The 27,037-nt window shown below is 32.9% G+C and overlaps 1 protein-coding gene across 3 annotated transcripts; it reads left to right on the top strand.

The window, feature by feature from the left end:
* The first annotated feature begins 1,013 nt into the window (after window positions 1-1,013).
* Window positions 1,014-21,479, top strand: LOC132563679 (cysteine-rich with EGF-like domain protein 2). 3 transcript variants are annotated; one of them, XM_060228423.1, is made up of 12 exons: window positions 1,014-1,344; window positions 1,848-1,930; window positions 2,280-2,334; window positions 3,200-3,314; window positions 4,601-4,689; window positions 5,577-5,703; window positions 6,362-6,463; window positions 6,690-6,773; window positions 9,149-9,244; window positions 10,299-10,442; window positions 18,477-18,500; window positions 21,344-21,479. In XM_060228423.1, the coding sequence occupies exons 1-12, from the start codon at window positions 1,219-1,221 to the stop codon at window positions 21,400-21,402; spliced, it is 1,104 nt and encodes a 367-aa protein (XP_060084406.1). In that variant the 5' UTR covers window positions 1,014-1,218; the 3' UTR covers window positions 21,403-21,479. The 3 variants fall into 3 exon arrangements, with proteins under 3 accessions (XP_060084406.1, XP_060084407.1, XP_060084405.1); XM_060228424.1 differs by lacking the exon at window positions 18,477-18,500; XM_060228422.1 differs by having other exon boundaries at window positions 18,477-21,415.
* The last annotated feature ends 5,558 nt before the right edge of the window (window positions 21,480-27,037 follow it).

Here is a 27,037-nt window from a genome sequence, read left to right as displayed (position 1 = left end):
CTAATAAGAGTATCTATTAAAAGAAATAAAGAAAATACGCCATTGCACTTTACAGATGTTGTCAAGATGATGCATGCATACTTTGAATTGAAAACAGCTCAAAAATAACTCCAATGCCAACTTTTAATATTCATTTTCATGTGTGAAACTTAAAGAAAATCTACCATTTAAAACACCAAATGTACATCCCACATCTTAATTGATTGATGTTAAATTATAATTAATATTGATTGTTTAAACGTCTGTCTTACCGCACTGCAATAAAAGCCAACATACTCGACATTTGAGTGTTTCTTGGCAATATTTTTGATACGATGTTTTGTTAGTGTGATCACGGATTTAGAATATTCAAAAGTTGACTTTGTGGACTGTTTTATTATGAGAATGTATATGCCAATCGTATGAAAGACCAAAACTATATTGTGTTGCAATTAGTTTGAGGTAAATCAACAACTTTAATGGATTAGAATAGGTCTAGTTCTGACAGGTCGTCAGCAAGTAACTTCAATGTGTGTATGACACTGTTCAATGTGTATATGGCAGTGAAAATAGATATTAACATATTTTACAGTTTTCAATATATATAATTTTTTCAGGCAGTTGTGTATCCGTTCATAGGCTGAGATTGGTCTTACTTTCAGTTTACATATGGTATGCACTACTGCGCAATGCATGTAAGTATTGTGCATGCGATTTTATTATTCTTTACATCCAAAATAAGTTATTTTGCTTTTCTGAAAATCATCAAGTCTTCTCCTTAAAAAATCTGAACAATATGAATAAAACTTATTTCCCTCTTTTGTTATCAGACAACATGTACGTTGATCAAAATGTAAAGTTTCGTTTCGCTTGATTTCACACCATTTGCGACTTCAACAAATTCGTAAGCTCCGTATGACGATCGTGGCCTCCTTTCATTGGTTGATAAACACTGACATGGCAGTCGATGTACACAATCGCCCACATGTAACGTATCAGAAAATGGCCTTATAACGATAAGTCTATGATACACTCGATAATCGGATGTTCTGATGATTAGATATATACCATCAGATTAGACTGTAATTTGTACATTGATGAAGTTTAATAATTCGTCGTACTTATCGGGAAAATAAGGCTGGAAGTGAGGCCGCACCGCCTCTACCGGTTTGCGTAATATTTGGACTTATTTAGACATTTTTTTTCGACAATTGCAGTTCGAAGAAATTTCTGTTGAATATGGATATGACATTGATATACAAGGTTTTGGCGTTATTAATAGCCATCAGCTGGAACGACCTGGAAGTGCTGGCGGAAAAGTCAAAATGTGACACATGTACCGCTATCGTAAACAATTTCGAGAAGGTAACACAATGTGCATGCCTTATTTGTATCACGGACTTAGATATAGATTTATATCTAAGTCGCTTTTTGTAATTATCTACAATGTGCAGTGTACATATTACATACACGATGTACAATTGCATGAAAACAAAAAAAATTATTTATCAGTGACTTGAAGTATTTTTAGTTAGTAAGTTTTTATTTAGTGAAAATGGAAAATACATGAAGAGAATGTATAGAATACAAAACTACCATAGTCTGTATCATGGAATCTGTCATATATCCCAAACTGTTTGTTTTTGTGTACATGTGAATATGTGCCTGGTATGTTTGTCCTGAATGTCAAATAAGCTGTAAAATACTGTAATAGTGTACATCTTTAGACATTATCCATAGTATATATGTTCAGGTCAAAAAGGTCTGAAAGAAAATTATGACAAATAAAAGAACAAAGTTGTTTAACAATTCACGTGTAAAATTGAATGTGTTTAATGTAACTGACACTGTATTTGTAATTCATTCAGGGGTTGAAAAAAACAGCAAAATCCAATTTCGGAGGAGGAAATACTAAATGGGAAGAAAGTCGTTTAGGAAGTTTTGCTACAAGGTAAATACATTTTCTCAATTTCAGTGTTATTATGCAAATGTATGGTATATCATATATATAATGTAGACCATCAATATTACAAATTTTAGGAAGTTTTGCTACAAGGTAATATATTTTCTCCACCTTAGTATATGGAAGCATTATATTAATGCCACATACAAATGTACCAATTTTACAAATTAAAATACAAGTGCTGATCAAGAAAAACTGGAGACATCATCAAACTGATAAAAGTAATATGAGCAGTAACTCTCTTAAATAACTCATTTTTTGTTTCTTAAACTCTTAACTTGATCTCAATTACCTCCAAGGTGTCATATTAATGTTTTGCTATGTTTTCATTTTTTAGTGAGACAAGACTTGTAGAAGTAATGGAAGGTCTTTGTGAAGGTGAAGATAAAAATGTAGGTGTTTTGTTTTCTTATCATTTACTTTTAATCCTGTATTCTAGATTATTTTCATTCAGTGTTCCATTTTACCTGTTGAATACTTTTTTTGTACTTAATTTACTGGTCCCTTTTGTTTTGAATGTGGTCAGTTTAGAAATATTGAATTACATATACACTAGTGCAAATTATCTTGTTCAGTAGGAATTTTTACTATACATGTACATTGACTATTTACAAATGTAACCCTGGTAAAATACTGGCCGCAATATACCACTTGGCTAGAGAGAACTTCTCTTTAGCTCGATTGGTTGAACGTCAGACTAGTAAGCCAAGGGTCCCGGGTTCGATTCCTAGCGGAGGCATTGAGATGAAAAATGACCTATTACATTGGTGCCCATGTAGGGACCCGGGAATAGTACTTAGCCATGCCCCACCAGCATCGCTGTAACCCCTGGAAACTCGAGGACGAGTTATTTCCTGGAGGGGTAGTATGTAACCCTGGTAAAATACTAGCCGCAATATACCACTCGGCTAGGAAAAACTTCTCTTTAGCTCGATTAGTTGAGCGTCAGACTAGTAACCCAGGGGTCCCGGGTTCGATTCCTAGCGGAGGCATTGAGATGAAAAATGACCTCTGTTACACAAAGTATGGATTAGGAAAGAAATCCACATACATTTATGGCATTCATGAATAAATTAATTAAACTTCAGTCTGTATTTACATAAAGACATGTTTTACATGAAAAATTCCACAGAATCTAACTGTTTGATGTTATGAGGATTTTTTGTAATTCAAGACATCAAATTCCATGAAATCTCAAATTTGCTGTGGTGATATATAACTTACAAAAATGTTTGTAATTTTTTCATTTGTATTAAGTGTCACACTATACTTGAGGAAAATGAAGAACTTATAGAAAAATACTGGTTCAGTTTTTATGCCAAAGGATCAGATGAGGACATGAAGATGTGGCTGTGTATAGTCAACATGAAAGGTAAAATGTCATCCGTGATTTACCTTATTCTCAGATACATTTTAACTGTGTTATTCTGTAACCACTCACTGCTATCAAACAACAAGTTCAAACTAGTTGTCAACCTGTGGCAAATAGGAGCAAATATTTATACCAGTATATACATAGTGCAATGTAGGAAAAATGTAAGATACTATGGTTTACAGTAGTATCATATGTTGATTATAATATTGGATTAAACTGCTTAGAAAGAAAATCTGCCAATATGTTCACATTCCCCATGGCAGTACTTTATATAAGCACCATCAAAACAAACTGCAGTTATTGGATTGTAAATACATTTTGCCATTTGATGTTTATTCTTCTGCCATGTCTCATAAATATGAGTCCAAAAATAGAAGCAGATGATATTAGATGATTTATAAGCTGTGTTTGGGATATTGCTAGTACTGAAGACACAGGTTGAAGCCATTAGCTTTTGAAAATTTCTTCTGAAAAAAAAAAAAATCAGATTTTAATACATATGATGATACACTTAACATCTAATGGTGTGAAAAATAACCATGACTATGGTGAAAAAAAAAAAACGAAAATCCAAGATAGCCTTTATCAAATAAAGAAAAATATAATTTGACCTAGATCCAAGCAGTAACTTTTGTTAGTACCCATGATACCAAATTATACTCTGCTAGTCACTGACATCTATACGTCAGGAATTTCATGCACGCATCTAATTCTGTCTGCAGATGACTTTTTCTTACAAATTTAGGAATTCATATTTACAACAATAGACTTACAACATCAAGAGACACTCTAGATGGAATTAGGTGTCCATCAGTCAAAATTCAATGATCTCTAGGCTCCTTCTGAAATGTCCTAAAGAACCCCTCAGCAGGTTAAGTTAATATTTACACCTCTTAATATCACACCCCGAAGTTCTACACTTGATTAGGTTTTTGTGGTAATTGATTGACTTTAAAGGCTTAAAGGTCTTGTTTGATTACTCTCCAGATAAAGAGGTCAATGTAAGGGAATGATGGTGATACCATTAGTGTATGCAATGTATGTCAAACGAAGTATTGAAGTTATCTCCCTTATACCAACTATTGTATGAAGTCATAACTAAGTGTTACTAACAGTAGAGAGATAACAAAAGTTTGGCTGATGAACCTCATGGGCTTCCCTAGGTTACAAGAAGCAAATGTGTTTGACTATTTAGTTTTCTTTTATTTCATTCAGATAAACATCGATGCTCAGTGTTTGAAAATTAATTTACAATTTTATATCAATGTTGTATTTATCAACAGTTTGCTGTCCAGAAAATACATTTGGCCCCAACTGTAAAGAATGTCCTGGGGGTAAAAAGCGGCCCTGTACAGGAAATGGCAACTGTGAGGTAAGTTATTTACATACAAAGGAATACCTAACTGTATTTGTCTACAGTCTATACTTGTCCATCAGTCAGTCCATAAACAATTCTCGTTGTTGCTTTTTCATGATTAATACTGAATAGAACTTTTTCTTTGCTGTATTTGGTTCCAATGGTCCTAGGTTGTGCAAGAAGAGTTTTGAGACTGATTGAAAAAACAACAAACCAATAGGCATCCATTATCGGTTATGAGAGTTAAAGATTATTTTTGCTATTTCTTGATAAGTACTAGATGGATCCGTCTGAAATTTTTATGAGGGTTCTCCTTTTTCCTTAGTTGTGCCTATACAAATTTGAGTCTTTGTGGGAAACAAAATGGATGGACAGATATGGCCTTGTTGGAGTATTGCAGTGTTAGTTTGTTATTGCTGTTTTTATTATGGGACTTGTACTAGATGGATCTTTCTTATATTACAAATGAAGTTTCCCTTGATCTGTAGTTATACCTATTGAAAACTGAACAGGAAACAAAATGGCTGACACACAGCGATTTTGTTTTGTTGCATCTATCAAGGTTGCCATTACTATTTGTCAGGATTGGTCATCTTAAAATTTGATATGCAAGATTCCAATTATTTTATCACAGAGTGACTGTAATAAAGCAGGAAAGGAAAAGTGAAAAAGAAAGTTAAAATACAATAAAATCTACACAGAACCAATAAAGGTCATCTGATCGTGACTGCCAAGATCAATATATCTTGTATTTAATCGCATGAAAAACATTTTCATATGTTTATTTTTTTAAATGTTGATTGATTTTACCGAATTGTTTATGGAAATTACAGAATGATTTTTTAAAAAGTGTTATTGCAATGGAAAAATGACAAGACATCAAATTTTGTTTGAATTTTCAGGGAGGAGGCACACGAAAAGGCACGGGGAAATGTAACTGTAACACAGGTTATGAGGGAGATTTATGTGACAGTTGTAAAGATGGATATTTTGAGGAAATTAAAAATGACACCCATATAGCTTGTAAAGGTAATTTATTTATATAAAAACTTCAAAATACATGTAGTTGTAGCATTGTACAAAATTTTGGAATTTCAGGGATACGTATACGAACTGATCTATAAAATGTACAAGAATGAACACCTGTTTCAGTGAATAAAGGAAATGTAAGATAAATAGTGGTAATGATAATTACATTTATAAGTAAGATAGAATTGGAAAGGAGAAGTTTTCTTGTCTCATGCTAATTAGCTCTGAAAAAAAAAGCGGTATAGGACCCTTGATATTGGCAGTATTTTCTTTGACAAAAAACTGTGAAACTTGTGTCATAACAGACATAAGTTTGTATCTTTTGTCCAAAAAGCAAGTAGAAGTGTGATTTTTTTTCATAGTGAAAACATTCTGAAGCATAACTGTTAGAGGTAGTGTTGTGTTCATATAGGATTTAGTGATCATCATTATTTGACAAAAGGTGAAAAGTGACTACTTGATACCATTGAAAATATTTTAAGCACTAATCCTGATTGGTATGTACTATTGCAAATCAATCTATCGTAGGAAAAATTATAGACAACATTACAGTTTAAAAAATAAGCAATGAATATGTAATGAAGCAGGCTAATCATAATTACAGATTTGGTCAAAATCACGTTATGATTGATAATATTTAATATTTCTCTAATTGCAGGTTGTCACCGATCCTGCCAGTCAACTTGTTGGGAGGATGGGCCAAAGGGTTGTGATGACTGTAAAACAGGATACACACAAACAGAGGAAGAGGGATGCCAAGGTAGACAACTTCATCGTGTGCATTTTCTGTCTTCAAAAAAAATTTACATCTAATGTTTTTTAAGGCATCAAAATTTAAATGCCCTTTTTAAAGTAAAAATAATAATTTGCATGCCAGAGAAAGAAAATGGCAAATTTATGTATTGTAGTATATTAATATTTCAAAATTGATCTCTGCCAAAACAATACCAAAATATCATATAAACTCTGTTTCTATTATAATTCAGATATTGATGAATGTTCAGCAGAAACGTCTCCATGTGAGAAGGGAAAATACTGTTCCAACTCTGAAGGATCTTACTTTTGTACCTGTAAGTGTACTACATGTCATTAGCATTTTCATTCTTAAGGAAATTTTGGCCTCCCCAGTTCAGAATTTTTTTCTTTTTTTTTTTTTTTTTTTACATTTTTAATACATTTAGTATTTAGTTATTGAGTGTAGAAATTTACAGTTTAGTCCTGTATCCTTGCACACATGTCTGTCATGAAATAGTTACTAGCTTTAATGTTTGTTGAAAGAACAGACAACTTGTACTGTATCCTGACCAGTGGACCAAGTAAAGATTAAGTTATCAAAAAAATATGATATTAAGGCTAGTTTCTGTATTTACATCATATTCAGGTATTTGGGATAACATGCATTAATAATTGGCATATGGATATCTGACATTGGTGGAGTAGAAGCAAACTAGCAGATAAAACATTCAGCTTGTCCAATTACTTAAAGTGCTTTTTGAAAACTATATCATCTTAATGCAATTATTAATCATTAAATGTAGAATTTAATATCGGAAACATTTCCTTTGATTTTAAAAGAGTGATGGAAACACCTAAGAGTTTTAGATAATCATGAAAGTTTGAAATAAAATGGGTGAGTGTTTAGTTAAAGGGTAAGTGTTTGTTAACATGGCAGTGTCATGTAAACAATTGGGTGTTAGATCAACAATTAGGTGTTAGATAAATAATTAGGTGTTAGATAAACAATTAAATAAACAGGTGTAATTAAACAGATAGATGTTAAATTAACATATGAATGTTTGGTAAAAATGTGAGTGGTTACTTACAGCTGAGTGTTAGGTAAACAAGTGAGTGTTAGATACAGAGTATACGGTATTGATCGCTGAGACACCGGAAGCGCTACAGAAGCTTTTAGACGCACTTCATATCTACAATCTAGAATGGGAATTAAAACTTAATGTTTCAAAAACGAAAATTATTGTGTTTCGTAATGGTGGAAACATAAGAGATGTAGAAAAGTGGACATATGATAATCGAGTAATCGACATTGTAAATGAATTTTATTATTTAGGCATTTTATTAAATTATAACGGAAAATTTAATGCTACACAGAAACACGTAGCTAACCAAGGAAGGAAAGCTTTATTTGCAATAAATAGTAAATTTAAGAATAACAGTTTTAATGTGACAACAAAATGTTCCGTTTTTGACACATATGTCAACAGTATATTGGAATATGGATGCGAGGTATGGGGCTTCCACAAAGCATTAGATATAGAAAACTACATACTCGGTTTTGTAAAGAATTACATGGTGTCAAAAATAGAACAAGTAACGATCTTGTATATTTTGAACTCGGTAGACTGCCACGTTCCGTAAATAGAAAACTGAAAATCATTAAGTATTGGTTAAAACTTAAAGTAACAAAAAATTGTATATTGGCCTCGTGTTTAGAGCAATGAATGATGATGAATGATGAATGGTTAAATAATATTAAACATGAACTAGATAAACTTGGTATAAATAACAATATGTATAACACTATTGAACAAAGACTTAAAGATTGTTATGTACAGGAACTGAGAGAGAGAATTGATAACTCCTCTAGAGGTTGTTTATACAAACGTATGGTTGATCATTTCTGCATGCAATATTACATTTTAAAACCTATTGACGATGTGTATAAACAGTGTATAACTAGAATCAGGTTGTCTTCACATCAGCTAAAAATTGAATATGGTCGTTTTCATAATATTGAAAGAAGTAGAAGAATGTGTGAATGTTGCCAGAATGATGAAATTGAAGATGAGTTCCATTTTATTTTACAGTGTCCAGTTTATTCTGAAATCAGAAAAAAATATGTAAAAAAGTATTATTATAAGTCACCAAGCATTTTAAAGTTAATTAATAAGTACAACTATTAAGTGTAGAAAATGTAAAGCAATTGACTAACTTAGGAAAATATATACATTCTGCGCTGGAAAAGAGAAAAGAACTCCTCAACTAGTTCATACAGTATATTATCCTATTATATATGTATACATCCGATATATTTTTGTTTTCTGTATACTTTGTACATGTACGTGGGTCCTCTCTCCAATGTTCTTGATATTATGTCGTCATTGTATTAAATATGTAAACTTATGGACCGTAACGTCCTTTGAATAAGATTGAATTGAATTGAGCATTAGGTAAACGCATGTGTGTAAGGTGAAGCTGAGTGTTAGGTAAACAAGTGAGTGTTAGGTACAGAGTTGAGAATTAGGTTAACAAATGTATGTCAGGTGAACAGCTGAGTTTAAGGTACAGCTGAGTGTTAGGTAAACAGGTGAGTTATAGGAATTTTAGATAAACAGTACATTGGGAAAAAATAAAAAAATGCATATGTTTTTTCTACATGCACACATCAACATTATTTAATTCAAGGATCAATGTTTAATTTTTTCAGCTTGCCATGATTCTTGTAATGGCTGCACAGGATTTGGAGCAGATAAATGTATAGAATGTGAAGAAGGTTATAGACTGGAAGAAAACAAATGCCTAGGTATGAATAGTGTACTTAGTCATGTGCTGTTTGGTTGTTATGTTCTTTTTTCATATATTTGCCCCCTCCCCTCTGGTTAAGGGGTTATGTATGAGTATACATGTTGCTTGTTCAACTGATATGGACAAGCTGTGGTATCCTTAGACAATATACATGTTCATTTCTTTGCCTGTTCCAGTGGACCCAGCTGTTAATGAGTATGTGGCTGGGCAGTGTTGAAAATGTTGTGTATAAACTGTTCGTGCTATTCTAAGCTGGATGCTCGAATGGAGTTGAGAGAGAAAATTACTTTGATTACTATTAGTTAAAACGGGTCACAGATGATAATTTGTGAACCATTAGGAGACAGTTATATTACTGTGATAAATTGTTATTATAAATCCCCCTTAGTACCATGTGGGGCCACGGTGGCCATGTGATTAAGTTGTCTGACAGTCTTTATCACTAGCCCATCTTCTCACGGTCATGGGTTTGAGGCCTTTGTGGAACACTCGCTAGGAACTGGCGGCAGGTCACTGGTTTTTCTATTGGTACTCCACTGCTCAAATCTGGCACATCTTAAATAACCCTTGCTAGTTAGTAGGAGGTACAGCAACAATAAACCAAACTACCCTTCAATAGCTTTAAAGTAAATATTAATAAATTTTTAACAAAACCATAAAATACCTGAACTGAAACAAAAGAATTTGTAAAAGTGAGGATATAATTGTGGTTTAATATATTTATAACCATGCACATTTCATGTTACAGCTAATTCGACCATACTAGCTGTTGCATAATGTTATATAATACATTCCACTGCATAATGTGCTACTATGTTAAATATTTCTTTATTTTGCCACATGCAAATTTTTGCTATTTTGTGTTAAACTGGAATATTTGACATTAGCGGTGTCATATTTTTGCCATTGAATAGCAGGGACTAAAATTAGTCAAACTCTTTCTCGGTTACAGTTCTAATACTGGTGCAAAAGGAACATTAAACAGTATGTATCATGATATTGTATTTAAGATCCCGGTTCTTTCTTGTTTTGATCAGTTTTCTGTGTTTCAGATATAAATGAATGTACAGAGGAAGGATCGACAGATATATGTACAGGAGAACACAGAGTTTGTGTGAATCAGGAAGGCTCATTCTCTTGTGACTGTGATAAAGACTATATTGAGGAGGATGGACAGTGTATCGTCAAACCACCAGGTACTTAATCTGTTTTTGTTTTTATGTTCAAAGATGCCTTTTGGCTCTGGTTGCAAAGGATAAGTATTGTAATCTATTGTCGTTTTATTTCATTTGTTGTATCAGCTTAATTTAAGTTGATTTTTTAAGTAGGTGTCAGTTTTAGGGCAAGATTGTACCTCCAGACTTTTTGTAGTCTTCAACAAATTGTTTTTGTATGATCAAAATCAATTATTTAATATTGCTGTCTCATGTCCAGATTACAATAGCATGATATCATGTTGTTTACAAAGCTTTTGTTTCTTATTCTTCACCAGCAATGACATAGTTAGAAGCCAAGTGGTATATAAGTGAATTAGAGTGCACTCTTGTGGAAATCTGCCATTCAGGAGAATTAAGTTGTCTGGAGTAATGCTATTCATTCTCTCAAATAATTTATAAAACTTTATACACAGAATCAATATTCAAAGTGAACATTTATAATGTTTTACTCTAAAATCAGGTATTTTGTTAGGTATTAGTTTTCATGTTTTTTTTCTCAAAAAATACTTTTTCCGAGGTACTTGATTTTGTCAGAGACGTATATATCACAAAAATAATTTAGTTAAAGACTTACCTTAGATCGAGTGACAAGTTGACACTACTGACAAATACACATGGTCCAGACAATCGGCACCTTTGTCGTTATGAAGCACAGACTTTGCCCACGTGTGTATCGCTGTCAAAACATGCCGGTCAAGGGTGACAACGCAGGCGCAACAGCCAAATCTCGCGACTGAAAGCTTCCGCTCAGATAACAATAGGGTCATACGTGATGTTACGAGATTTGGGCTAGTTTCATATCTCTGTGATATATACATCTCTGATTTTGTTGATAAATATAGCTAAAAATATGCTCATATACTAATTGTAGCAGTTAATGGATGTTCAAATTAATGGATTAAAAGTGCCTACAAAATTAAAAATGAAAATAAAATCTCCTATAAAGATTATGATTTCTTAGCATGTTCTAATTTCTATTTGCTTTTCTCAAGAGTTATGTACCTTTTATGGAAGTCTTCTGTAATAATTTTCAGAATCAACTTTTTTTTAAACTAAGTACCGATGTCATATCATATTTGGATCCCCCATCAGAAAAGGATCCGGATCATTTTTCTTGCCATCAGAAAATCAGAAAATGACCCCCCCCCCCCCACTATAGTATTTTGATCCCCCTTTAGAGAAGTTATATTAGCAATGCATGTATGCATATATTTAAGGTGATAGTGAAAATATGATGATAGGTGTTATGTTAGCTGTGAGGTTGTTAATTACACCTGGCCAACCAGTCAATTACATAAGAGGATTAAGGGTAGAGGGGTCAAACCTGAGTGAGCACCCATGTGCACATGGTAGGTATATTTGAATCTGACACATGAAAAAAAAACACACTCATGTTATTTCTTTACCTTTTTCTGTTCAAGTTTCCAAAAACTTCAGAATTGGTAATGTTTATTACACAGTTAAATTATCAATTTGGGTTCTTTTCGTGTAGTTCTAAATATTTCCATCCATCAACTCATAATTCTCCATTGAATCCATAAATTTATTTACCATGAAGTATATTTGGGACAGGTTATATATAGAGTAATTATATATGCAGTCATCATTTAAGCCCCTGTCAATCACTACCTGTACAGGGTAATCTGGAGCTTGACCTCGTCAGCCTTGGCTCCACCGGTGTTATGTAATCACACCTGTACAGGTAACCCATGTATCAGTGACCAAGTCCCAGACACAGTTACCTATCATATCTCATTTTATTTATAAAGCTATAAAGTTTAAAATAAAATTCACAAGGGGGATCAAAATACTATAGGGGGGGGGATCCTTTTCTTATGGGGGAAAAGTGATTCCCGGGCCCTTTTCTGATTAGGGAAAAGTGATCCAGATCCTTTTCTGATGGGGGTTACAAATATGATATGATACCGGTAGTTGGAATATTAGATAAGTACCTTAATTCAGATTAGTTTCCTGAGGAGTTATATGCCTCTCTGTTCACTTTATATGCTCACTTGTGGAAGTTGGCAGATGTTTAGTCAATCTTTGTCTTACAATTATGGTTTATGATCAGTGTTGCTAACTTTTAAAGTTTATTGTGTACTAGATACTGGTCTCACACATAATGCAGTTTGTGAAAGTCAATAAGACTGATTGTTACTCAGTGAATTTATTGTTAGCTAGAAATTCTACAAGATAAGCTGAACCACAATTTTAGTCCATGAACTTATCTTGATTAAGACTAATGAAAATTAATTCTGAAATGTGATTGTAGTGTCTATATTTCAATTGAACAATAACTATAAATTAGCTGGGTCTTCTATTTCCAAATAAATTTTGATGTTTAAAATTTCCTTAGCTGTATGTAACTTAACAATTCCTAATAAATTAGGACACCATATGATAAGTGTGATTTTGTAAGAAAAAATGTCCTGTCAGGTTTAAAAATCACGTGAAAGGAAGCCATTAGATTTCTGAAATTTCAGACTCTTATGTAAGAGTGCATATTAAAATTTAATTACCCGCTGAACACCTTTGGGAATATTAATTTTGATTGTGTGCGTGCGTCCATCCGTCCATCCGAGGGCTGTTCCAGGCTATAATTTTAAAACCACTAATTCTACTTCACAAAACTTGCTGTATATATTAAGCTAGTGGTATTTTTTCTATGGAAACATGGTCAAAAAACACCAAAATTAGTGTTTACTTCCCTTTCCCGGCTACAACTTCGAAACCATTCCACTCAATTCTACAAAAAAATTTCTGCATATATTATTAGGTTAGTGCCCTAGTTAAATTTTTTTTCTGTTACCATGGAAACAGTTAACACTCATCACAAATCTGAGATTTTCTGGACCAGTGCTCTGAAACTGTTCGAGATAATTGCCCAAAACCTTTTTACTCATATTAAACAAGTAGTATCTTTTGCTATGCAGAATTTCTCCATTTAAATGCATTTTCTTAAACCATGGAAACAGACAGGCCAAATCACAAAGTTCAGTTTTTTCATACCAGTTCTCTTAAACCATTCAAGGTAATTATCCAGTATTCAAACCTTTGTATAGACATGAAGCTACTTTAGTAGAAGTCCACCATTTCAATACTTTGTATATAACAATTGAAAATAACAAATAGAAATTAAACTTGTAAAATTAACATATGTGTATGATTGTGTGTTTTTCTTTTAAACAGCGGGGTGCGGGGAATAATGTAACGCTTTGCATTATCTTGTTAAAAGTTGAACACAATACTGTGTTTGTATTTAAGTGATAAGTCAGGAAAATTTGTTTTTGTATCATAAAGGTTGAAATTTCAACTTAATTAAATGAATTTAATTCAAATTTTAATTTTAATTTGAATTTATATAAAATAAATACCTGACTTATCATGCTTGATTTTCTATTTATTGTAATATTCTTTAAAGGTGTTTTTTAAAGCTAATATGCTTCATAGCCCTACCCATTTTACTAACAAACAATAACACTATTGAAGGAGCAAGCATGTTAATGTTGTGTGGAAATTTCGCATGTCTTGTCATATTCAGTGTTGTGAATTGATTGTTTTGTTATCGCTATGTTGCATGCGTTATCAGGTTGTTTATGATACAGTAAATCAGATACAGGTATAGGGTATTTATAATGAAATTGTTGTGATGATAAGATCGTTCAAGGTATGTAACTTTATACTCTAAAAACATTTATTTTTGTTGACGTTTTAATTTCTGTTGATTTCATGTTACTCTTACCTTACAATTGACATATTCATGTTCACACAGATAAATTTAACACAAATTTACATGGAACACTCCAAACCCCTGTCCCTTTGAAACAAATAATTTTACTAGAATATGGTAAGGATTTAGTGTTAAATTTGTATTGATTGTGGGATTTGAAAGTGAGAGTTAAGAAAGGGGAATATAGTTTATGTATGAATGAGAACAGTGCCTTAAAGAGAGTTATGGTATGGATGGATGGCAATGATGACTGTACATGTTCAAGACTTTCAGTCTGATGTTACCAAATTCAGCAGAACTGATTTCAAAATTGAATTAAGGTGAATTTATGGCCATTTCTTATATTGGTGATTTTGTAATTCATTACAACTGTTAATGGATTATTGAAAGATAAATTAAAACCCCATCAAATGTATTATTGCAACATTGTTTTTTCCCTCAAAAAAGTCTATAAATTGAGTATATTTTTTCACTGAAGAAAATCCATTTTAGAAGAATGATTTTGAAAAAGTTTGATTTTAAGGTAAAAATATTAAAAAAAATTCTGTATGCATTTTAGTTCTGCGTCTGATGTCCATCCGTCCGTTGTCTGTCCTACTGTCAATCATCTGTCTGTCTGTAAACAATTTTTGTTATCACTGTTTCTTGAGAAGTACTAAATGAATCTTTTTCAAATTGTAGATGTAGGTACCCCTTGGTCCCTAGTTGTGCCTGTTTGATTTTGGGACTGAAAAAAAAAATCTGTTACAGACAGCCATCTTGGATTTTTTCAATAAAGTTTGTTATTTTGTTAAAAGTAAGGACGGATCTCTCTCAAATTTCATATGTAGCTTCCCTTTGGTCTCTTATTGTGCCAATGGAATTTTGGGACTGATCAGAAAAAACGAAGTGGTCGAAAGATTGCCATCTTGGATTTTGACTTTGAAAGTTTGTTATTGCTTTTTCTTGAGAAGAACAGGATGGATCTTTCTTAAATTTCCTATGTCAGTTCCCCTTGTTCCCTAGTTGTGTCCGTTTGATTTTGGGTCAGATAAAAAAAAATGGCTGAGAGGTTGACATCTTGTTTCTTAACTTTGAAAATTTGTTATTGCTATTTCTTGAGAGTTAATCTTCAGATCTTTATCAAATATCATGTGTATGCTTTCCTTCATCCCAAGTTGTGCCTGTTTGATGTTGGTACTGATCAGAAAAAACAAAATGGCCCACAAGTGGTTGTCTTGGATTTTGACTTCGAAAGTTTGTTATCACTATTTCTTGAGAACTACTTTAAAGATCTTTCTCAAATTTCATGTATAGGTTTCTTTAGGTCATTAGTTGTGCCTATTCCAGTTTGGGACTGATCTGAAAAACAAAATGGCTGAGGCAGCCATCTTGGATTTTGCGTAGTAAAGATTGTTGTTGCTATTTCTTAAGAAGTACTGAATGGATGTCTCTCAAATCTGATACGTATGTTCAGTTCGGTCTGTCCTTGTGCTTATTTGCATTTGGGACTGATTAGAAGAAACAAAATGGCTTCTAGGTGGCCATTTTGGATTTGACAGGTAAAGATTATCATCTCTATTTCTGCAAAGAAATGTTCAAATGTCTTATCATTAAGAGTAAACCCAGAGAAAAGAAAAGATGAGAAAAGAAGGGAAAATATCAAACATTCAAAGAGCATATAAAGATCAAACAATGGTGGGTGCCAAGATCCCTTTGGGATGTCTTGTTGAACAGTGTAGAATGCAGGTTCATTCCTGAACCCTGACTTCTAGGAGGCAATTAATACCAACAAATTGATATGAAGTATCAAGTTTTTCTAGAGGGCAATGTGTTTTTTGAATGTTATACAAGTTCACAAAAAAGGAGCTTCATGATAGTAAGGTATGTTGTGAGAGATGTTACCAAACTTACAGTGAGTGTTAGACAATAATTTTTGCTTGGGATGTGAATGTGGTTCAGCAGATGACCTTTTTCCCTGTCATACTCCATTTAGGAATGGAACTCTGGCAGTATAACCATAGGTGAAATGCTGGTGTGTTGCCACAGTGCCACCAGACTTCCTGAGAATAAGATAAAGCCATCAATATGTTTAATGTGTAGGTAATGAAAATAAAAACCGAAATATATGGGTGATATTGTATCTACATGTAACCTACAGTTCAGTCGATTCCTTTGCTGAGTAAAGGATAGGAAAATGAAAGATATCCTTTTAACCAATTACATTGTATGACTTCTACATTTATATTCCTTGACATTGATGAGTAAAATGAAGAAATAAGATGAGAGGTCTGGTCCTTGGGGGGAGTCAGTCTGGCGCATGCTGATCAAATTAACACAGATTTCTATGTGATAGCAAGTATAGACTTTAAATGTTATTTTAGGTTGAACTTCATTTTTCAGAGGTTCTTACTTCTATGTACAGTGAAAGAGTAAATTACATCTAGAATTATTGATTAAAAATGTAGTTCTCAAAGAAATTGGAACTTCTTTCCGTTTTCTTGAATGAAGAGTAAGAAATTAATAACCGTTATCTATTGTCATTACATGGGAAATATATGATGCAGTCAGTAACAGTGATGTGATAATTCATTGTGTTATAAACCCCTTCTATAACCCTCATTCCTTAGTGAAGATGATCGATCAAGAAAAAATATGACAGAAGAAAATATCCAGTGTTGTATCGGGTCCTCGTTTTGAAATGATGAGGATTGTTTGATTTTGTATTAAGTTTAAAAACGTGCTTTTTCATCTCATGTCAGTGCCCTTTTCTTTCCAGTTAGTAGAGCTGTACAGCATGTCTTGTACTGCCTATGTGATTCTATGTTAGGGAGAATGTAAGCCGAACTGACTACTGTAAAACTACACTATATAAACAAATAAATTGCATGTGATGTTGTGTATTTCAATGTATGTATGCATGACATTCAAACCAGAGACAAAATCCAATATGACATCAAAACACATAAACAAGTGCCAGATTATAATGGATATATTCCAAATATATGACATCATGTAAGACATAGTGGGATGATAGACTACAAGGTGCAGTGACAGTATATTTATATAAGCTGCTTCATTGCTTTCAAAATTATCACTAAAATATAACATTTAAGAAAATACTTTCCTAGAAGAAACACAAGCTATCTTTATTTGAAGTTTTAAGGTTGTGATTTGTTTATATGGAACCTTAGGCATTGAAGATTACTACTATAATAAAATTGTTCAACACTCCTTTTAAACATATGGTTCATTGACTCATGAAAAATAGGATGCAGTTTTCATCACATTTTGAGTATTTGACAAGTGTTTGATTTAAGTTTTTAATTACTTGTGATTTCATTATTGACCTACCTTTAATATTTTTTAATTGCCATCTTATGTCATATTAACCTTCCCTTAAAATTAGCACACATAAATTGAATACAATGTGAAATTTCCATGAGAAGGAGGATGACCATTAAGGCATAAGATTAGTCTCCAATGTTCCAGAAAATCTTCCTTCATGGATGATGTGATGCATAGAAGCAGTATTATGGAATGCACATTGTTATCACTGCAAACTATTTAATGGTTAAGCTGTCATCAGTTTGACAAAAATTGTGTCAAATAGTGATTTAGTTTCTTTCAGAACGAGTTTAAGAAATAAAGAAATTGTTAATGCGTTGGAAAAGCATACTGAAAATGGGAAGATCTGAATGTCTCACTGGTGTATTTATTTGTTATTTAATCCTAGTTTTGTAAAATTTGGAATGATTGATTCAAAATTCTCATGTCCATCCTTCATTTATCATGCTCAGTTTCTTCAGCTTATAAGAAACTGCTTTCAATCTGTTGTGTTAATATGTTTAGCTTGACTGACTGCTTTTCCCCTTGAACAGTGTTTCATATATAATTACTATTGCCTGTTGAAGGAATGCTGCTGTTAGCATTCACGCGGTGGAAAAGAAGGCTCCTGCTATTTTGTAATTTTCTTCATATTTTAGTTGTGATATGCACACACTCTTTCCTGCTTCAACATAATTTTTCGAGGACATCGTTTAATTAATTGCTTGGCTGTGATGCATATTATCAGTTTGTATTGAATGGTGCTATTTACTTCTGTTTTTGTTCAATCCTAGGTTGTTTGATATCTGTTATCTCTAGCACTTTTGGAACTACCCAGTGAAAGTGTAATAAACAAACCATTTTCTAAGTTAAATTTCCTTTTTGTAGTTAAAGAGCAATGTGGCGTCATTTTGAGAATGCACGGGAAAGCTAGAAGTAACATTTTTCTGATCCCTGTATATTTCCGTTTATTTCAGAGCCACCTAAAACAAAAAAATCCAGTAAGTCGACCAAGACTAAAACCTCAACAAAGAAATCAAAAACGTCCAAAAAGAAACAAAAGCCTTCACTCATTGTTTTGGGGATTGTGATAACATTGTATGGACTTCTTGGAAAACTTGCGAATGGAAATGTCATTGTCGTTTCTGTTTTAACTGTCATAGTCGGTGCTTACATTTATTGGTTTGCAAGCGAATTTGATAAATTTTAATGTTGTCCTAACTTATGTGTTAAAATTTATTCCTTACTTAGGGATAAATATGTACCTATGTAGACTATTTTTATCTGGCAGTCATTATAAAAACTCAAAATCTAGGGACTTGTTTCATCAATTAATTTAGATGTTATTAATAATTATTGTACAAGATAGAGATGTATTTTTTGTCCGGTTTCGCCATCACAATCCCATTTCTTAGACTGTAGCGTCACTCGTCTGCATATTTATTTATGCCTGTCTTTGAAATATGAAATAATTCAGTGGAATTAAATTCTTACAGTAATTCAGTATTCCCATTTTCTTGGTTTTTTTTCCACAAAATGTTCTATTTTAAATCTTGCAATCAAGCAACTGTACCTTGAATCTATAAATTAAGTCGAGCTTTATAATCACAGGAATGGGAAGATTGCTTCAGTAATGTTCTGCTGTGACAATGCCTTTGTAATTTGCCACAGCGTTATGTCTGATTGTTATTTGTCACCTTACAGCTAAGAAGGAGTTTCAAACATGCATGCCTCTATATTGGTCCCTTTTGGTTTCACGACTTCTCTTATAGTTATAGGTCAATGACGGGGTCTGTTGCCCAAATAATTACTGACATGTCCCAGTGGCTGGCTTTTGCCATCCTGATCTCGAAATACCATTGTTTCATGTTTTGTTGTATGGAAATGTTATTGCTCAATAGTAATTTTGGGTCAGTCGTTTTGATATGTGTTGGTTGTCTGTTTCTTTGTCAGTCATCAGGTAAATTTTGTAACACAACCTGTGTTTGATCAGTAATTGGCAAAAAAAATTAAGATGTTTAAAATGACCATTGAAGTCGAATTTTTAGGTATGATTACAAGATCCAATGCCCAGAGATAGACACTTACAGCTGTCCAAGGTTTGGATTGTAGCTCCTGTAGGAGTGACAAGCAAAACAGATATTTTTTGCAAAACTTACTCCATACTGAACAGATTTTAGGATAATTGCTACAAGTATGTTTTACTTAGTGCTCCTTAAAACAAAAAGATAGATGGGAGAGATTTTTTCAATGACAGTAAATAAGATATGCTTACCTAATATGTACATCAGAAAATGTGATGATGGATGTTGGAATCTTTATGATTGATTCGGAACATTTTGCACTTTATGTATATTCATATTGCACCAAACCTAGCCTTCTACAATTTGTCTTTGGGTACTGTGGAGTTGATTTGAAGTTATGCTCATGACTGTGACAATACACAAAAACAATTAAATGTTGCACTTAGTATAATTGTGTATATTTATTGTATAGCAGAATCACGAAAATTCATCAATATGAAAATTGTTATCAGTGTTATTTTTTGTAAAGTTCCTTTGTTAATAGTTGACTTGAATTTCTCATTTTTTATCATGATTTAAGTCAGACTATTTATAAGATAATGATATCATTACAGAATACCGAAGTGTTCTATTATCTTCAGAGTGATATCACTTACCCTGTATTAGTTGGATAATCTAGTGCAATATTTACGAGATCGTCATAGTGAGTTAAGTTGAACTTTTAATAAAGATAATTTTGTAGATCTAAATGAAGCAGTTCCAAAGGTCATTGCTCATTTTATGTTCCTGAATGTAAGGTGAAATTTGTTTTTAATTGAGCTTTGCCTGAGACGTCGTGCCTAACTGGTTTATAGACAGGAAAATGTGATTAGTAAACCACATATGGTACATTCTGTAAGTTTAGTTATGTGCACACCCTTGTAATATAATCTGTAATATGTATGTTATATACTGTAGTGCCAGTTTATGTTTGTGTTTCAAGTTGAAGCTGTAAAACTTGAAATTCATTATTAAGAATCATGTGCAATAAGGTGTCTGTTTTCAGGAAATCGTTAATGACGATATTGAAAAAAAGTCTCTAAAATACTAAATTCTCTAGCCCTCTCTTGCGTATTTATTAATATTTCAACTTGGTTACCTTAGAGAAAGTGAGAACGAGGTTTGACTTATTTATAACATCCACATCCATGATGGCTTAATTAAGAAATTATCAGAACTACCACAACAAAACGATAATTTTCATTACTTCAGTCGATCGCGGATGGTTTGGTGAATGGGAGGTGATGCTAAAATGAGAAATTTTGGTGGATTTACGGAATTGGTACAAACGCATTAAGGAATTATTTTCGATCCTCTATAAGGAAAAATAAAATCATTAAACAACATAATGATTCTGATTAAGAACTTTAATTTGGAAGTTATGATTGGGATGACAAGACAAACACTTTGCGAATTTCTAATTCTTTTGAATGGTAGCATTTCCCTAATGAAAACAAATGAGAAAAGTTTGATGAGTGGAATTGTCGCTTAATCACTGCCGTTACTGAAGTAAGGGATTGATTTTTTGTAAACACTAGCATGTGATGCCATTGATGTTGACAGTAATTAGGTGTGTTCCTACTTTGAAACGGTTACTTATGTATCCCGAACGTGAGTCTGATTTAGTTGTACAGTTCTTCAAAGAATGGAGAGATACTGAATGAAAGGAATGATGTTCATTAGGAATTTTCCAGGTGTATGCATGCTGTCAGTTAGGTTCTATTTTATACTTTGTATTATGTATCAATCAGCAATTTGTATTTATGATTTTTTCTTTGTAGCTCCCTCCGAAACAGAAGAGGAAATTTCTTCAGAAAATGATGAAAAAGATGAATTATGAATGGCCCAAGCATTTGGTTGAAAAAATGAATGTAGAAAATGTGACAAATGTGTGTGAAAATGGAGTAAGTGGTCGAATAAAAGGCTGTATTTGTTTTATAAAAATGCCTCTTTTATTTATTGAAAAACATACAGCCGAACCTCGTTATTTCGAACTCATATAACTTGAAAACCCCGTTTAATTCGAAGCATTTCGCTGGTTCCAGCATAACTTCACACAAAACATACGAATTCACTTAAATCAAATACTCGCTTATCTTGAAGTATTTCCATGGCTCTGTCGAGATAACAGGTTCTAACGTATATTCCATTGTAAAGGGTTATGTCATTGGATACTGAACAATTTAGTCGCCATCACTAGATGACTCTCGCTAACTTTATCTAAAGTTCATTGGATATATATTTGTAATTGTTCTTAAGGCTATCGATGTAGAACCCGTTTTTAAGCAATTACTTTTGAAGATGATTTGGTTTCCCGATAAACACATGTACCTTCGATGGACATAATTGTGCGTGATTGATATTTTAATGCTTTAAAATGGATCGCTCATGCGCATTACGTTTGCTGCATTCTTGTAAAAATTCTCTTTGAGAAGGATGAAAGTAATTTGATTTATTTCTATATCATTTAAAAATTATTTCACAGATGAAAAAAAATATAAATCAAAATATCAAAGATATCTTTTAAAATGTAGGTACACAACTGAGCTGTCATGTTTGTTGAATGATGAATCGTTCTGACGCAAAGTATTAAGTGTTTCATAATTTACCTGTGATAGCGTCAGCAATCTTGAGGTAATCATTCCGTATTCTTTATCTATCTTTAGCTATCAATCCACACGTATGGGTACATATCGTCAGATGATCTGCTCAATTATCAATTTAAATCGAGTAAATCTATACAATATGATAACGATTGTAAGGAACACAAATGCGCCATAATGATGAAATAATTTTTAATGGTCGAGTTGAAAGGCGAACCTGATGCACGTAGACTACCTTACGTTGATACATCCTGTTTCAGACCACATTACGAAAATCTTCATATGTAATAGCTTATACATTCTACGAGCTCTCGGGACCGGTTTTGATGTGTTAAACACATTGCAATGTCCAAAAAATGTTAAAACACAATTTACATAAATATATTTTATTCTGGCATATCAAGAAAATTTACACTTTCAAGAGAAATATCAATTTGCATTATATTTTTTTATTCAATTATTCATGAAAGAATCATTTGGACCAAATTACAGACGTATGTAAATGATACTACACTGAGTGATGCAGACAGCCTTGATGTAGAATTTAAGTCAAACAAGATGTCCCAGAATGTACTTTCCCTTGCTGTTGCTATGGTAGTCCCTTGGTAGGTTTTGCACTCGTTCGGTCTGGGAACATTTGGACATTTCCCACGACTTCCATTTACGGGATCCTTCCAGGTCATCATTTTACAAAGTCTTGCAAGTCTTTTAAAGTTTTCTTCAGTGGGCGGGAAAGCTGAATTTTGTTTAGGATTGATCTGTGCATATCTGGTAAATCCACTTGTCATTCTTGTTAGACCAAGAATATATTCCTCGCCAACTTGCGTTTGATTCTGAACAGGATAACACTCAATTGCTTCATCAATAGATTCGATGATGATTTCCCCGGGTATTCTGAAATTGTCATACTTAAGGATACAGTAAACATCAAAACGGCTATCGAGGGCGCCAGGATGACGCAACTTCCCATGCATTTTGTCCTTTCCGTAAACCACAATATCGGAAGTCAGTAATATTTCCTCCATCGTCATATTGGACACACTAGCAGAGTCACAACTGCATTTAACGACAGGTAAAAACAACAGGAACATTACAGAAATCAGATCGAACATAGTATTGGTTGTACCGCTCACCTCTGCTCGTTTCTGTCGAAGTGAACTATTGCATATGATATTTAAAATATAGGTATGTCCAACAATACCACTACACAATTTGCAGTTGTATCATTTCATTCCTTTTAAATCAAACACGTAGGATATATGTACAAGCATCACTGCATTATTTATATATATACACAGCTATATGATTACTATTTCAATATACAATATGTCAGAATATTTCTTGTTTGTTACTCGCGGACTTAACGGCTTCTTGCGTAAATCATGTTTATTATGATAACATGTTATTATTGTAAGCTTTGATTGGACGATGGTTAATCTAGTTGTCACTAAACTCACGTGATAATGAACTCTACCAGGGTTAAGCTGATTAAGCACATTGATACTAATTCTGTTGATGTCTACATATATAATTCATACAGTACTCGGAAGTCTTAAAAGTACTCTTGATGGGTTTCATTGTTATAAATGTTCGCCTGAATGTACTTTTCGATACTGTATTGTATCATTGTTTAACAGAGAACATAGATTACCAAAAACTAAGTCAATATGCACTATTTAGCAAAATGTCTGCTACCATATAGTTCGATGAAACATCTTTGACAGGTCACGTTTAGGTATCAATCCTGGCACGTTACACACAAATGTACGCTTATCGACAAAACACAATGTTGTCATGAAAACAAGTAATTAAGTGAATTACTTCCAGGCATACAACTGTATTTCACAAAGATATCACTATCAATACACAGGTTTGTGTTACATCGTACGAATGACATTACCTACACAGTCTGATTAAAGGTCAATATTCGGACATGTTTCTTGCATAAATGTCGGTAAGAATGCGGAAAAATATGGACCCGGCTATATGTATGGCCTTTTATTTCATGTTTATCATTTTATGATTATCGCATATATTCTACAGATTTATGTAACATGTAATTATCACTTAGAAGAAAACATTGATTATTATCGTTTTACCCTATTCTGCAGCAGTTACAAAAATGAATAATTTTTACTAAGCGAGTGTTGAAACTACATATTTTAGTTGTTTAGCGCTTTTATTGCATTTGATTTGAAACTTTATGCTAAATAGATGATATACAAGTTATCTCCGTATTTTAATATATGACACAGTTTTGGAGCTGTCTGTTACGACCTGTAGTTTGAAGTTGATATTAGTGCGAGAGAATACCGAAGCACAATGGATTATAAATACGAACTTTTAAAACACATCTTGCATTCGGATTAAACTCCTTCTTTTTGAGGAATGCTTCAGGTATATAAATAACAAAAAAACCATATTTATGATTCCAATTTACATCATTGATAAAATAATTATACATGTAATTTTTTGATAAACCGTTCATTAAAAAAGAGAATGGCAACAAAATTGTTGATTAAGCAACTCTCATTAACTAATACAAAATAGTTCACATTAAAATGCACGTAACATATACCTTTAAAGATCCATTGTTCTTTCAATTACAAATATCATATTTCGTATATCTTTTCAGACCGAAATGATATATTCCGTTGAATCTGATGTAATATCAAAGTCAATATCACAATCGAACCTATCGAATTACTAAAATAAAAAAGTCAATAAAGGTTCCTGATTGAACGGTATTGTATTTAACGACCGGAACAATTGAATGGGGGACATATCTAAAATACAACTACCCTATATTGCACTGTACGTAACGGACATGTAGTTTTAGTTTGATTTATCAAAAGATTACCTTACAGATGCAAGTGACACTGTTTTATTTGTCTGGTTGCAATGTATTAAATATTGCTGAAAAAGCATGAAAATGGACTTTTAATACATCAGTTCTAGAGGAAATTGTCGAACACGTTAAGCTTCGGTTATGGTAAGCGTAAGCTTACACAAAGAAAGAGCACCATGCATTGTACATGTATTACGAATATCACTCTCCCTCATATGAACTCATACTTTCATAAACGCAACTTATTTCAGAACTACATGTATGTCTCTCAAATCTTGGAATGGTCCACACGTCTTAAAAGTATACCGACTTCATGTATATGATCTTTAATATTAGTGACTGTTTTGAATGAAAATTATGATTATTATTATTCATATCCTGTGTCATTAAAATGATTTTGAAATGTCTAGCAAAATATTGGCATTTAAGGAGATTAGCTCAATTGATTTTTCTTATCTAAGCACAGCAGTCAAAATGAGGAAATATATTTTTGGCAGCCGTTCATTAGAGGAAACATTAGCTTAAAGGGTAAATACTCAATGTACTATTTGCTCTGTGAATCGTATTAACATAACTTTTACTTTGGGTTGTAGGTATGTGTATGTTGGCGAAGTTTAATGTGCTGTATAGTATTGAATGCGATTATAACATATCGACACCTTTTGTAAAAATTACCGCAATGGTGATTTTGTTATTAAAACAACATACAATAGTATTCAATAGTGCAATGCTGTTGTAGCACAAAACTTTCAGCGCAAAAAGCGTTTTTACAGAACCAAGCGTCTCTCGATAACAAATCGAAAATAAAGATCATATGTATAATATCGAGTTAAATGATTTCACATTTAAACAGGCTTAAAAACCTACGTATGGTCTGAGTGAAAATGAATACTGTTGCGTTTGATTGTTATGTTTAAAATTTGAGTCTGAATTCATTCTAGTCATATTGGTTTTAAGATAACATTTCTATGCACATCTTACAAACAGATACATTTAGTTGAACATAACACGTTGACATATTCATACACATTCTTCTATGGTTTACACAAATATTTGCATGTGAGGACTGATGAGCACATGGGCGTTGCTTGGTTTCTGGATGGGATGACTGGCATGTAGTTTGACATCTGTATGACAACAAAGCCGATATACAACGTCTGTACTTCCTGGAAAGAGCAAAACCATAATTACAAAACATTTCATGTATCTAAATTCGTTAGCACTTCAATAATACGGTGCCAATTCATTTACATGTTTTTGTTAGCCATGAACTGGCACGTTTACATCGCCCACAAATATATATTTCACGTTTTATGACCCCGCCATGAAAATAGGAGAGGGGGACATATTGTGTTTTCCATTTCCTTACCGTTCCATCCCGATTCAATGTAAGCACCCAACTTCATTCTTTGACAGTTGTTGGTCAAACTCTATACGAAGGACAGTTATGAGTATAATTTGGAATATGTTTCAGGGGTTCGATATAATCCTTGCTATACTAATATACTAATGTTTATAAAAAAAATTATCAACTGATTTACTTTAAACCCTTCAAGGAATTTAGTCACGCTTCATGCAAAGATCAAGTAAGTATATACTTTGGACATTGTTGTGTTTCAGGAGTCCAAGATATCTCTTGCATTCGTAATCATTAAACTACATGAAATACGATGAGACAAACTAACTTCACCAGCTATGCACTGTTCCTGGTAAAGATGAAAATGTCAAGTTTACTAGGAAAGACACAAATACTCCTGCCGCCATGACCATGACCATGTGATTACGGATGCAAGAATTATTTTAAATGCGGAAGTTGACCAATCCCTTTGAATCCTGTCAGCCACTCCCCTCACCCCCTACTTTATGAAAATCGTAATTGATATCTATTTCTTACTTTTTTTATTTTCTGACGAAAAATTTAGCTTGGACGTAACATTTTTACCAACTGTATTCATTGTGTATGTAATGGATAATGGGTTTTGAGTGCTGTAAAGTTAGATAGAGCTTACCTCATGTTACTTGCT

The sequence above is a fragment of the Ylistrum balloti genome, unplaced genomic scaffold (assembly GCF_031769215.1).
Source record: "Ylistrum balloti isolate Yb309-2 unplaced genomic scaffold, AGI_CSIRO_Ybal_v1 Utg371816, whole genome shotgun sequence".
NCBI lineage: Eukaryota > Metazoa > Mollusca > Bivalvia > Pectinida > Pectinidae > Ylistrum > Ylistrum balloti.
The sequence above is the reverse complement of the archived record's forward strand: the minus strand, read 5'-3'. Positions and strand labels throughout refer to the sequence as shown.

Coding starts and splice junctions, on each gene's coding strand:
- LOC132563679 (XM_060228422.1), top strand. CDS start 1,219: ATGGATATGACATTGATATACAAGGTTTTGGCGTTATTAATAGCCATC. Junction 2,335..3,199: donor GTGAAGGTGAAGATAAAAAT/GTAGGTGTTTTG, acceptor ATTTGTATTAAG/TGTCACACTATACTTGAGGA. Junction 10,443..18,476: donor GTGTATCGTCAAACCACCAG/GTACTTAATCTG, acceptor CGTTTATTTCAG/AGCCACCTAAAACAAAAAAA.